We start from the raw sequence: 15,124 nt of genomic DNA, 5'->3' as shown, positions 1-15,124 counted from the left end.
ACTATTTCCTTCCTTTAATTATGTTCTAGTTTAGGTTTAGAGCCTAAAGGATAGAGTCTTTTATAGGAAGAAATGAGTTATTGCATGATTATTTATCTGATATCGATTTTACTTGTTGCTAATTACTCATGATGTACAACATATTCTAATTAGTATGAAATCATTTTCTTGTTATGATTTTTTAATATTGTCATTCCACAACATTTTGTAAATACCTGATCAGTTTCTTAATACTCAGTCGTGTATGATGACTTATTAGGAGATTTTCTTTTCTTTTAGTTTGGTTTATTTTTACAAATCTTCATAAAATTATAAATACCCTTTGATGTTATTCTTTTTTTTCTTAAACTTTTTTGGGTTTGATGTCATATGTGTTTTCAATAAGTGTCTATTAATAATAAAGTTATTCTACTTCACTGCTTTTCTTTTGTTTTGTTTTCTTCTAATAATGTTATAGTTTAGTGTTAGGGTTTTAGGGGTGAATCCTCCATAGAAAGATATGATTTATTGAATAGAACTTTCAATTCGAATTTGGTTTATGATTATTTATAAGTACTCATTTTAATTGCTTTTAGAGTACACAATATGCTTAAATATTATGTTCATTAAGTTGCTTTTGCCTTTTTTTTTTTGAGTTTTAAGAGTATTTTGTTTTCAAACCCCTTTCTGATCGGTCTATGATTATAAAAGTTGAAAAATATAGGAATTTATAAGATTTATCTAACGTGTGATCCAAAGTAAGTGGAAAAGTTGATTCTATATTAGTCAAATCATCATTGTGTGTGGCGATATTGGTATGCACTTTACTTCTCCTATTGCGTAAAAACTTATTACTAAGTGAAGAATAAAAATCTTTTTCAACTTCAAAATACTAAAACTTATTTTTCTTTACGTATAAAATAAAAAAGTGTAACACCACTACTCACTCTACCCACATTCCTTGCTCTTCACTAAAATAATTTACACTTTCTAGTCTTCACTTGGCTGATCTATTAAATTTTATACACTAAGTTTATGTCCACTAAAATTTAAATTATATTATATTATTATACAAACAAATGTCCAAAATGAACAAGTAGCCAAGTATAAGAGTAATAACAAGTAAGAAACTATTAAAATAAAAACTAGAGAGTTAAGAATTGAGATATGTCCAAAAGAAGAATACTAAAATAATTATTTGTAGTGGTGACATGACAGCCTAACATTGATCAATGTCTGATGTCCGCCAATTCGGTTGCCCTTGTTTTTTTTTTTTAATTTATTTCACTCGTCTTAACAAATTTATCATATTTCTATTTTTAGTTTTATTTTTAGACTAATTTCAACATTTTTACTTTTTATATTCTCTTATTCGTAAAACATTCTATTACTTTTTAAATTGTTAATATTCATGATAAAAATAAATGATATTAATTTAATGGATACATTACATTATATACAAACTTTTTATTTTGAGCTTATTAAAAGTATTACTTATTGTCTAATTTGATTTATACGCGTTTGTCAATGCACGTATTTAATTATAAATATCTTAATTTATTTTCAATTAAATTAAATATTGATATTAGTAAAATTTACTTTAAATTAAATGAAATAAAATAAAATATAATATAAAAATTAAAAATAATTAATAAATAGTGGGAAAAAAAATCAGATATGAGTTAACAGGAGCGAGGTTGAAATTAGATGATATTTGTAGGAAAGAAAGTAAGAATCTAAATTCTTTTTTGACGAGAAGAAAAAGAGGTCCTTTTCTGCTTCCCCACACTTCACCTTTTTTTGCATGTGCAAACTGAAAATTTATTAGGCTCTAAATTTGGAATATAATTGTCAATTGAATTCCATATACTCAATTTACTCATAGTCATACCACTCTTAAGAAGCAAGAAAACCCATCAAAATTCTCAAAATTCAGCAACTTCTTTGACTACTAGGTAAGCCGTTTCAGTAACTTCGTAGCCATTTTCACACCCATTTTTTTTCTCTTCCTCTGCCCTTCTATGTTTCTACAATTGCTCTCCAATGCGTAGAACTGGAATTTAAGGTAAGCAGAATGCTAAATTGTGTTTTTTTAATTAATTTGTAGCATTTTAATTGATTACCTGGGGTTTTATGATGATTTATTGATGTGGGTTGTGTCGGAATTGTGTAAATCTAATAGTATAAGTGTATGATTTCGAGTCCATTGATTCATGGGGGGCATAATAAATGATAGTCTTTGATGGATTACTAAGGTATATGCATAAGAATTAGACACATGGTTAGAATTCTGAAAAATTGATCATTTTCAGCATGAAAATTGCGGAGTAGTATTAAATTTCGAAGTAAGATTACTTTAATGTTTGATTTTTGAATCAAAAAAGTGAATTCAGTAAAACGAATGCTATAGGATCAGTTAAACCAGTGAATGTGAGTAGCAGAAACTGTGGGTCTGATTCAAAAATGGATTTGGGCAGTGATTTGGATGAAGAGTTTTATGGTGGCCATTACTCAGCTGATAAAATTCTGTAATGTGGTTGAGAGGTGATAAGGTTGGGTTTTAAGGTTCTGGATTGTTGCTTAACTGAGTGAATTTTTGCTGAATTTTGTGCATTTTGAGTGTAATGCAGTATGTCTTTACTTGCAGTAGGTGAGGGGAAGAGGGAGGAGGGTGTTTGGATAAACATGAAAAATGATATTTGATCCATTTACATCCTCACAAGTTGTTTTGTTTCCACTACTAATTACATGCTGAAAACTGATCAACTGTATCCGTTTAGAAGCGATACAACTAATAAGCCATACATTGTGTAAAATATGTGCAATGTGAATTTTTGATGTTTGGACAATGCTTTCTCCTAAAGCTCCTTTGAACTCAACCTTTAAGTATGTGCTATCTTCTGAAGACTATGGTATCATTTTAATGTGAAAAATATAAGCACTAAGTAATGAATTGCTTCTTTTCTTCTCAGGAGATCTCTTGACATGGATGAGGGAAGATCTTCTGATTCTTTGGCAGCCCGTGTTCCCAACTTTTACGCTAGGTATTGTGGTGGATTGATAGTTTTAGAGTTTCTGTTTGACATGATAAATATCACTGGATATATATCATTGAGTAACACATCACTGCGTTTAATGAATTCAGTGATCTCAGCCCTTGGAATGGCGTGGTAACATATGATGCTTGTGTAAGATTGTGCCTCCGCTCATGGGCCAAGGGTTGTAAAGAGGCTTCTTTCTTCTTAAATAATGAATGTGCTGCTCTACGTGATGCATTTAGGTGAGTTCATTTTTCACATGGATTGAACCATGGTAGAGTTGGGTCTTGGAATCGTTGGATTGCTTATTTTCTGAATGAGGTCTAGTATTCATGCTCTTAATAGGTTATGTGTCCCAGTTTCCTCGTGAGTGAAACTGCGATATACGGATGCCTATGCTGTTTTATAGGGCATTGGTGGGTGCCTGGGTGAGTATCAACGTTGTTCTAATGCTTAATGAGCAGAATCACTGTTTGAACATATTATATGTTGATGCTTGTCATCTCCCTGTTTTATATGGCATTGGTGAATGTGCTGTCATTGGTAAACTCTATCCCTTATGTATGACCAGTGTAACATAATTCGCTTTTTGAGTTCGAAATCGCTCAAATTTGCCTAAGGATAGCCCAAAACCGACTATAATGTGCTTTGTTCGATTTGCAATTTGCGAGGAGATTAGTGAATCATGAGCAGGTTGGTTATTAATTTTGCTAGGCGTCTGCCCTTTCTGGCTGTTTTATCTTCTTTAATGCACAAAATATTTGACGAAATACTTATTTTTGTATCACCTTGTAAGTTATATTCTAATTATGCTACACCTTTCTCGGCCTCCATCACTAATATACGAACATTCATCTGGCTAGTTTGCGGCATGTTCTTCTCCAGTCAGAGGAGGAGATCATGTCACGAAGAACTTCAGAGCTAGTCAGTGGAGCAGCTGCATCTAAACCAAAGAAAACATTAGGAAAACTTAAAGTTCAAGGTATATCTATATATTTGAATAATCAGTATTATATGTGAAAATTTTCTTATCGTATGGGAAGCATTAAAATATAATATTGTGTAGTGCGAAAAGTGAAGATGTCATTGGATCCGCCTTCTGGCTGTGTAATACCACAGATGTCCAAGTGGGACCTTGAAAAATTCCAATCTCATGTCTCCAATGTAAAAATAAAACTTGCAATGAAATGGGATGCTATACAAAGAGTCCAAGTAGTACGTCACATACCAAAAAGTGGTTCTCTTTCTAGCAAGAGTTTGGCATATGTGCATGTTGGTGCTCAATATATGAAGGAAATTGCTGGTGTTTTGAAAACTGGATTGGCTTCTTCACAAGAAACATCATCCCCAGTTATACAAGGTATTTTGTTAGATTTTAAGATGTTTGCATTAACTGTAGAAAGTTAATAGTGAATCTCAGAGAATTTTAGTATACTGCTGACAGTGTCATGATTCCTAACTTTTCGTTTGGTAATTCTCAGAAACATACTCTTGTTCGGTGCGACTAAAAAGCTCTTCTGTTGAAGATGCCGTTCGAATGCAGCCAGGAGCTGGTGAAACTCATATTTTGTATGTATTTTAATATGCTGCTTCAGTTATTCTTCTAGTACCAAGATGTGATGATGTTATGGATACTTTTGTCACAGTTTTCCAGAGAGTCATATTGATGATCTGAATATTATGATCTTTGACTCGAAAGGCAACAATTGTGGATGTGTTGTGGCTCAAATTGCATTGATTATGGATTCCAATGTAAGCATGCATCAATTTCCTATGTCTTAATGTTAGGTTAGATAAACATATTGGTACATTTCTCATGTAATGGATGTTGCAGAATGACAAGATCCGCTGGTGGTCAATATATCATGAGTCTGACCACGAACCAATTGGCAAAGTACAATTATACTTGAACTACTCCACGACCCTAGATGATAGTAGCCATCTAAAGGTATATTAATTTTTTTACTATCAATCTCTCTTTAGTCTTCTTTTTCCAGAAATTAATTTTCTTGATCATTTTGCTCTTTATTAGCTCTTCTTCAGATACTGGTTGCTAATCTTTAACACGTGGTTGACAGTCATCAAATCCTTGCTAACAGATCAGATCCAGATGACTGTCAACCACGTGTTTAGTTGGTCTGGTCGACAAATCCTTTTCCCCTCCTACTTCCCTTGAGAAATTGATCATTAGGCCGAGTCTTTTCTTCAAATCTTGGACCAATTTAATATGTTGAACGGTCATAATGAGGTTTGGATGTTTGCTCTCGGCCCTTCCCTTAGCTGGACTTACGTTTCACATGTACATCAATCTGGATTAGCAATTGGACCTTTCGTCTAATCTGTTTCACTTAGTCTTTAATTTTCCTTCGTCCTTACGCCATTTCTTCACGTAGACTCTAATATTTCCTGACCCATGTGCCATTCTCAAGCCAATAAATTCGTACAGATTAAATTATAACACTCTAACATAGAATCCTAGGAATTTAAATGCAAAACTGAAAATAAAGCCCTAAAGTTCTTCACAAACAAATGGTTCTGGTTTGACTTAACCTAAGATTCCAACGGACTTTATCAAGAAAGGCAAGAAAAATGATGGTCCACAAAAAAACAAAACAGAAAGTCAAACAAAGGCAAAGTATTATCGGACGAAAAATATAAGTTAATTAATGAACATCTAAGAGTATTATTGGATGAAAAATTTAAGTTAATTAATGAACATCTAAGACTGTCAAGAAGAACGATGGTCCACAAAAAAACAAAACAGAAAGTCAAACAAAGGAAACATATTATTGGACGAAAAATATACGTTAATTAATGAACACCAAAGATTATCTCGTAAATGTTCATCAATGGAAGGAGTCTCGACCTCCATGGTTGCACCTCAGGACTAGCAGATAAGAGATTAAGAGGGGCTCGGATCTGCATATTAATTCAAGGCTAAATCAATGAAGTTGTTGATTTTAATGATGCTTGCTAAGGGATCCGAAGAAAGGTGTAGGCACTACTCAAAAATTAATATTGTCTCACTTAATACGTACTAAGTGAGGGTACAGGATTCTTTGTTTTTCATTAAACTACCTATCTGGCTATCTCTTTTGTAAATTGAATAAACTTCTAAAACTTTTCTCGATTCAAAAGGAAAATTTTATCAAGTGATGACTAGGTAAGAGGGTGTAATAATACCAATTTATTCATGAAGTGCTAGGAGTTTAGTGGTGACAGAAATGAGTTTTACTTCATCAGATGTGCAATTCTACCAGAACAGAAAAAATGATGGATGCAGTGACCAGCGATATAATGGGGTTCACTGTATTACTAATAAGATGCAACAAAAAGGATGGATGTGATGGGCATGTTGGGAAGACACACGGAATACCAAGTACTATGGACTCTCGAGGGATGAGAAAATATCCACATACTGTATTGTAATGTAGTAAATACATGACCAACTTTTTGGTATTGACATGGCTCATATTTGAAATCGGTAATGGGGTTAGGAACTTAGGATTCAAGAAGTTGATCAAAATAGTTTCTTTTTCTAGTATCTTATGTGTTGGTTGAATGGACTCTTGATTAATACCCCTAATTAACTCACTAGTATCCTGTTGTGATTTTTAGTGTGGGTATTAATTTATTGAGCCGTTCTCTTAATACGGAAACTTTTATGCTTTCCTGTCTCATAGTTTTTTAATGTTTTCCCTTTTGAATGAGTCTTTCGGAACAGCTTCTTCTTGTTTTCTTTGCATACTGTTGGAACTAATTTACATTGTCAGTAATTCCTTCCATATTTTGGCTTGTGTTCTAGTGTGGTATTGTTGCAGAAACCGTAGCTTATGATCTTGTGTTGGAGACTGCAATGAAAGCTCAAAATTTTCGGCAAAGGAACTTGTTGTTGCATAGTCAGTGGAAGTGGCTTGTGACTGAATTTGTGTCTTTTTATGGTGTATCTGATGCATATACCAAGCTGAGGTACAAGTTGTTAATTGATTGTTTCCTTGCATTTGCCCCGGTTGTTTTGTACATCTTCACAAAAATGATCTAATCTATCCGTCTGCAGATATCTTTCATATGTCATGGATGTTGCTACACCAACTGCCGATTGTTTGCTTTTAATTCATGACCTGCTATCTCCTGTAATTTCGAAAGGCAGTACCTTAAGTCACCAAGAGGTTAGTTTGGTCATTGACTTATTTATGAAGGATGATTTCAAATGTTGAATTTGATAAATTTGTTATTGTGCTTGTACACGACAAGATTCACGTAAAAGGAGAGTTGACTGCACATAAACCCGATAAGGTTCCATCTTAAAACCAATTAGTAATTGGAGGAATAGCCCATCAAGCTTATATATTAGTCAACCTCTCTTTAATTCTTTGACGTGGGATCACATCTGAGTTATTTTCCAACAGATTTTTCCCTTAGTCAAAATTGAAGAAATATGTTATATGATTATTGAGAAATACCTCTTAGGTACAAATTTATAATTAGAATTTAGTGTTTCTTGAGAGACTCTTTGGCGGGCCAAATTTTTTTAACATCCTCTATGTCTCAATGTTTGGTTGTGTCTGGTTGGTGGAGATCTCTGTATGATACAGATGTATTATAGAACAACAATTATGTGATCGAAAAATGAAAAGTTATACGAAAGGGGAAGCACGTATATTGTATGTTTTTTTGATTTTAATCTCATCTTTATGTAATTAATTTTCCTGATTACTCTGCTAGCTCGTGCATATGATCTTATCTTTTTGTTAGCCTCTATAGGTACTTTGCTCTTCTCACATTTTGCTTCATGTTTCTACTCCAGTTTTTTACTGTCTGGTCTATACTTTGATCTCTGTAGCTGATCCCTGATGTTTTTTATGATCAGAAACGCATCTCCGGTGAGATGTGTAATAAAGTTGAAGAAATTCTTGCTCTGGTTTTTGAAAATTACAAGTCTTTAGACGAGTCTTCCCTCTCAGGGTTGGCTGATGTTTCCAATTCAGCAACAGGACTTGTTGCTCCTGCTATTGCCCCGGCTATTAAACTTTACGGTATCCAACATGATTTGCAATCCCCAGAAGTCAGACTAAAATTTTGCAAATTCTTTCAGGTGCAATAAGCTATTTAATTGGTGTTGGTTTACATAATTTCTACTCGTAATTCCTTTTCGAAGTATTAAATTTTGGTCGTCCTCCAGGTTGCCGCAAAGAAAAGATCAAAAAGACATTTGGGAGAAGTAGATGAACTTGTCTTCAGCAATGATTGCTCATCAATGGATAACGTTTCATCCGCAACTGCCTATCAAAAAATGAAATCTCTTTGTTTGACCGTGAAAAACGAAATTTGTACGGACATAGAGATCAACAAACAAAACATTCTTCCCAGCTTCTTGGACCTTCCCAACCTCACTTCGTCGATATATAGTGCAGAGCTCTCCACCAGGTTGTGTGCCTTTCTTAAAGCTTGTGCTCCTGCCGAACCCTCGTCTCCTGTCACTGAACTCATTATAACTGTAGCTGATTTTGAAAGAGATCTTGCTCTGTGGAACATAAAGTAAGCTTTCTTCCTTTGAATATTGTGAATGTGTTTTTTTACGCCGTAAATTTGATGTTGATATTATTTGACTTTTCCAGCTCTGTCAAGGGTGGAGTTGATGCAAAGGTGTTATTTGGCTCCTATATAACCAACTGGATAAGGGAAAAGCATGTAGCTTTACTTGACTTCTCCCGAGTTAGCTTGGTATGAATCAGTTACCTTAATCTTGTTGATTTTTGATACCCTATATTGGATACAACTAGGCCTGTGCATCAGGGCGGATAAGGGTCAGGCCGAGCGAGGTGGGGCCTTGTAAAAAATTTTGCTTAAATGGGCCGGCCTCATTCAAACATCCCCACCCCGCCACGTACTATTATATGAGGATTGAAATATTAAATACTCGCTACCGCTACCAAATTGTATAATTACAATCAGATTTAGACAAATTTTTTTTACATTGCATTAATTAGCATTCTAATATAGATCAAGAAGCAAGTAACCTACTGACATCTACAAAACTATGCTTTGAACAGAAGTAGAACTCCATCTACAATCTCAAAAATTAATTAGAAAAAGAATCTTATGCAATCTTAAAAATGAAAGTAGAAGCTGATAAAGTGTCGTTATATGGAAAAACCTACTTTGTTTACCTGGAAACTTTGATCAAACCAACAAATATATATTCTCGTTCAAACCAATAATGTCAAAAATCACAAGCTAAGCAATATTCTGAATCATCTTCCCTTGATTTTTATGTTATCAATCCCACTTTCAGAAAAGCTGTTTCCTTTAAAACAAATTAGGGGAATGCTTAATTTTGCTCTCAGCCAAGAAATACAACTCAAATATACTCTAAAAACATATCAATGGTGATTTGATCGTTGATTTCATTGATTTTAAAAAACTTTTGAAGATTGACTAAATTAAATACTCAATTTTCATACACATAAAAAGATAAATTACTATGAATAATACAAACTTTCACTAATTTACCTACAATAATACCAACTTTTGATTAACCATGAATAATATACCAACTTAGGGGTGCTTTCCTAGAATAATATCAACAATTGTTTAACCACTAATTTATCTTTGTAATTTTTTTGTCAAATAACCTACTATAAACAAAAGTTGGTAGTTTTCTAGGCTAACAACCCTCTATGTTGGTATAATTTATGGTTAATCAAACGTTGGTATTATTGTAGGGAAACAAGTGAAAGTTATTCACAGTAATTTTTCCCACATAAAAATTGCCTTGAAAGAATTAAAGATTGAGTGAAAAAATAGATTGTATCTGTGAGAACTTCGCTCGGTGTAGATGTCTAGCAGCTCACTGATATCTCTTTTTTGGGGAAATTTCTAGGTTTTATAAAACGAGGGAGGAGGGTGAATGAATAACAAAGTACCAAGTTGAGTATATTAGGGCCCTTGCGACTATATTATAGCAGGCCATATACAACCATGATTCAACCCTTCATTTAGTTAATGGCAGAGCCTTTATCCGGCCCAACCTTTTATCTTCAGTAAGGCATGTTTTCACCCAACCCGTTTTCAGAGCAGCCCTCTCAAAACCCTTATAGTAAAGGGTCGGATTTGGGCGTCCAACTAGCCCCCTGCCCATTGCAAAGGTTTCGATACAACTTAATCCTCTGCCTGTCTGAAATTCCTGAATACTTTTCAGTTTATCTTGATTTGAGCTAAATATATTGACTATTGACACATGCTATGGGCTAAAGGTTTCGTTCCCTCTAAGTGGGGGTCATCGTGCAAAAACATGGTTTCGGTAATGGTCGCAAAATAGATTCGCGGTCAATGCAGCCTATTTTTCAGTCCCGGTAAACTCAAAAACCTTTATAATACATTGATGTGGTAAATTATAACTTTTTATTTGTCATTCATCAACATATAGGAGAAGAATCACTGATATCAACTTTTGATTTGTATTATTGAATTGGCATTATTGACTAGTCCACTATATTGATTGATTGTTTGTGTGGTATTAGGTGAAGGTCTCTGATATCCACGCTTCAAAATTGACATGTCCGTCAGTAGATGATGTATATGATCAGTTAAGGCAGACATTAAGCGAATATGAAATTATTGTTCGTCGTTGGCCAGAATATGCCGTTGTCTTGGAGAGTGTAAGTGTAGCATTATAATCTTCTACCTTGTCATATCAGTTATGGAGCTTCGTTGAGTGTCTACACAATGTTTCCTTTTATAATTTTTCTTCCTTGAGTTCCTTGCTTTTTGTTAACATATACTCTCTTCATCCCTTTGAGTTTTTTTCGTTTTTTTGTTTTTTTGTTAACAATTTTCTGCGTTTTAACGTTCAGGTGATGGCAGATGTCCAGAATGCTGTAGTGGAGGCCCTAGAGAAACAGTATGCTGATGTTTTGTCACCATTGAAGGACAATCTTACAAATCTGGGCCTTAAATACGTTCAAAAATTTGCTAAAAGAACTGACGGATTTTATTTGGTACCTGAAGAGGTGAGCGACATGAAAATTCTTTTAGATTATGTGCGTATGTAATGGTTTCTTGCTGTACAATTAGCTGAAGCACATGGTAACATTTTCCGGCTTTAACTATTCAGCTGGGAATTTTTTTGAATTCTATGAGAAGAATGCTTGACGTGCTGCTTCCGAATATTGAAGCCCAGCTGAAGTCATGTAGTGCTTACACCAATGATGCTGGAAATCTTGTTCCGGGAGAGCGACTTACTGAGGTTGCAATTATGCTCCGAACAAAGTTCAGAAATTACATTCAAGCTGTTTTTGAGAAGCTCATGGAGAATGTAAGTAGCTTAATGCAATCAACCTTATGCACCCTATTTCTTAATAATTATCTTGTGGAGTATTTTTTTGAACATTTCTCTGCAGTAGTGACTCATGCAGTGTAAGATAATTCGCTAGCTAATTCGCTTCTTGAATTTGCGATTCGCTCAAATTTGCCCAAGAATAGCCTAAGACCGACCATAATTTGCTTTTTTTGTTTTGCGATTTGCGAGGAGATTAACGAATCATTGTGACACTTGACTCGTGAGTCATGACTACCAATCAACATAATCGGCCTTGAGCAACTAATTATTTTTAGGAAAGTTGATAAACTGTCTACATAAAATAACCATTCATTTGTAGATGTAGGGTAAGAAATCTATTATATTCCCTCCCGATGATTTAACTTGAGAAGGAAACATATATAGAACGGTAAAGTCGATATCTTAACATTCAATAACTTGTCATGTCGAACATGAGTCGAAAGCAACTACAAAATGTTTTTCAGCTGCTTTTACTAGTGTTCATGATAGTGGCTTAATACTCTTGCCACGAAAAGTGCTAAACTTAAAATGATTAGTCGCTTCAACATGCACGTAGAAGTGTAAAACTCTGCTGAACTCATTGCTTATTCCTCGATGGATCAAAGATTGAGTTATTTGGTTTTGGACTTATCATATGGATTTTTTTTATGGGAAGCTGCATATGATGTTTGCTATTGAGGGTCTATAACATTACAAACTTCTTTTTAAAAAGGATATGGTTGCATACATCCTACCCCTTTATACCCTGCCTAGGTGGGAGCTACTTAGGGTGTGTTGGGTAAAATAGCTTATTTCGATGCAAATATAGGGTTGGGTGGTCAAACCATCTTATGTTTGGTAAGTTAGTTGATTTAAAAAGTTTATTGTTATGAAAAAGCTGTTTTTGAACAAGTTGCGTATAGTAACGGGTTCAAAATCAGCCGGTCGAACTAGTTAATAAAATCAGTTGGACAAATCAGCCAATGTAACAGCTATCAGCTGTCAGCCATTTGCCAAACACCCCTGACATTAGGGTAATTTAATGGTGTAAGTTTAAAAAGATAAAAAAACAAGAGAAGAACCATTTTAGTAGACTTGATAGAAGTTCACTGAATTTGAGGATAAATGTGGAAGATGGAAACAGAATCCCTACCTGTTCATATATAGGCCTTAGCTTATCATTTCCTTTTCTTGATTTTCAGACACGACTTCAAAATTCAACGAAATGGAAGAAAATAATACAAGACTTTAAAGATACTTCTGTGGAGTCGGATGTTCAAAGCCGAATGGAGCCTCTAAAAGATTTAATGACTAAAACTATGGATCATCTCCACTCGATACTCGAAAACTCCGTATTCATAGCTGTTTGTCGAGGTTTCTGGGATAAGATGGGACAGGTAACAATTCCTCTGAAGTTTAGTTTGTCTACTCCCTTAGTCCCGTCCGTCTAGGGGTGTTCAACGGGCCGAGCTCCCATTTTGAGCCCAAACCCGGCCCATTTTATGAGGGTTTTGTAAGGTCCGAGTGAAAATGGGTCGGGCCAAAAGCGGGTCCTACTACAATCAAAATGGATCGGGCTATAAAAGGGACCAAAAAACGTGCTCTACTAATTACAATGACAATGGGGATTATTAAATTTTTACAATTTAATTATTATAAATGAAAATTTAATTTTTTTTAAATTAATCAATGGGGATAATAATAATTTTATGAAATGGGCCAGATCGGCCCTATCAAGCCTGCCCAAATAAAGCCCATATAAAATTTCAAGGGCCCTTATTTCGGCCCGCCTGGTCCTTATCCGGCTCATTGAACACCCCTAAAGTCCCGTCCATTATTATACTTGAGCTTAATCCTTCCTTGTTTTGCACACGACAGGAGGTTCTAAACTGCTTGCAGAATAACAAAGAAAAGAGGCCCTGGTATAAGGGACTGCGTATTGCTCTCCATGTAAGTTCCCCCGTTAGTCTCATTATTTTTTCTTTCTCTACATATAACGTAATGGAAAATCGCGAAGCTAAAATATGTTGATCGAAAAACAGTTATATATGAAAGTCGAAACTGAACTGCAGGTTTTAGATGAAACATTTAGTTCACAAATACAACAATTGCTGAGTTATCGTGTTCAAGAAAAGGATCTAGAGCCGCCAAGGTCGATACTCGAAGCGCATTCCATGCTTCAGTAGTAATTCCGTAAGCAGCAAAGAGATGACGTCTATTACATACTATATTTTCTCTTCTTATTTCGACTTTTGGTAGCGTGGCGACATTTATTCTGCCACGAAGCTGTGCTAGCTCCAATCCAAAGTCGCGATGTATATCTACGAAATTTCTCCATCAACAAAAAAATCTTCCAAATTTTGCTGATTTATGTATATAGGTTTATAGGTTTTGCCCTTAATTGGGGAAGGGGTTAAAACTTAAAGTAACACCATTTTTCTTTGTCATTTTTCCCATTCATGTTTTATTCAATTCATATTATATATATATATATATATATATGTATATATATATATATATATATATATATATATATTAATTTCAATGGATTGTGAGTTACAAACGATTCCTTGTGTTACAAAAAGTTTGCTACATTTTCTTAATTAAATTTAAAATTATTGGTAACTATAAATTAAATCATGATGATCGTCTCGATTTAACGTTTATTAATTTTCAGTTTTCATAATTTATTAATAGGTATAATTAAAGATATTAACAATTAAATTCGTATATTAGAAAATGTGAAAAAGCAAATATTGTAAGTAAATAAGAACATAAGAATTATAATTTTATTTATTTGAATGGAGCATTTGGTAGGTATAATAGGATATAATAACTTTTTTCTTATTAATAACACGAAACCACTATTATTTATAAAAATAATGCCTCTCTAATTTAATTAATTTAGTATCTCCATTGGGAAATTCTAGTTCACCTGCCATTCCAAACCTTACTATTTTAAGAAGGTTTTAACGTGTCGATATTTGTTGCATCCGTCAGTTAGTTAAAAACATAAATTAGTAGTTTCGAGTTAAGTGTTTCGTTTGGATTAAAATCGAGTTATTTTGTTTACATTGTAAATTTATTTTAAAATATGTTAAAGTTAAATTATTTATATACAATTAAATAAATGTAAAGTCAGGATTATTTTGAACAATATAATTCTGATTACTTGCAAGTTGCAGCCTTTGGAATAATAAAGCGTTAAAAGTAGTCTATTTTACCTACCATTTTTCTATTTTTACAAAGGTTTTATTTAATTATCGCTCATTAGAAGGTGAAATGTCTTGTTATATACATTGTTTGAATTTGTGTTACAAGTAAATACAAAAACAGTTCAATTAGAAAATATAAAGAATTATCATAATAATATATAAGAAATTATGATGTTTTTGATTCAATGCTTTAAAATAATAGTTTTAGATCTGTCAAATTACACTCCACTCAATCAACCTGACCTGTTTTCCAAACTTTAGCAAATTTTTGAGTTCTACATAATTAATTCTGCTTATAAAGAACTAATTTTTCACCAATTTAATTTTTAGTCAATATTTGACATTTAGTCATTTTTCTCCCAATATAACAAGAAAAACTACTTAAAAATTTTTTTTTAAAAAAGATGGTATTTTTATGGCTAATTTAAAGCGATAAGAATAAAATAGTAAAGAACTGATGATCTGTTGGGTCGAACGCAACCAACCGACTAAGTAATTTGACTGTTCTTATATACTTCAAGCATGACAACATATTACACTAATGGCCCGTTTGGTTAGTGGTACTATATAGT

At 33.6% G+C, this 15,124-nt stretch overlaps 1 protein-coding gene across 3 annotated transcripts; it reads left to right on the top strand.

Moving 5' to 3' along the window:
• Positions 1-1,734: 1,734 nt before the first annotated feature.
• Positions 1,735-13,822, top strand: LOC130820751 (uncharacterized). Of its 3 annotated transcripts, none has more exons than XM_057686254.1 (19): positions 1,735-1,934; positions 2,952-3,023; positions 3,125-3,259; positions 3,881-3,999; positions 4,084-4,377; positions 4,499-4,586; positions 4,664-4,769; positions 4,852-4,965; positions 6,823-6,986; positions 7,075-7,186; positions 7,888-8,112; positions 8,200-8,555; positions 8,636-8,741; positions 10,541-10,678; positions 10,874-11,029; positions 11,134-11,334; positions 12,540-12,734; positions 13,216-13,287; positions 13,410-13,822. In XM_057686254.1, the coding sequence occupies exons 2-19, from the start codon at positions 2,965-2,967 to the stop codon at positions 13,521-13,523; spliced, it is 2,754 nt and encodes a 917-aa protein (XP_057542237.1). In that variant the 5' UTR covers positions 1,735-1,934; positions 2,952-2,964; the 3' UTR covers positions 13,524-13,822. The 3 variants fall into 3 exon arrangements, with proteins under 3 accessions (XP_057542237.1, XP_057542238.1, XP_057542236.1); XM_057686255.1 differs by having other exon boundaries at positions 1,735-2,044; positions 2,955-3,023; XM_057686253.1 differs by having other exon boundaries at positions 1,735-2,044.
• Positions 13,823-15,124: the final 1,302 nt, after the last annotated feature.

Source organism: Amaranthus tricolor, chromosome 8, assembly GCF_026212465.1.
Source record: "Amaranthus tricolor cultivar Red isolate AtriRed21 chromosome 8, ASM2621246v1, whole genome shotgun sequence".
NCBI classification, from domain to species: domain Eukaryota; kingdom Viridiplantae; phylum Streptophyta; class Magnoliopsida; order Caryophyllales; family Amaranthaceae; genus Amaranthus; species Amaranthus tricolor.
This window is presented reverse-complemented; position numbering and strand designations above follow the sequence as displayed.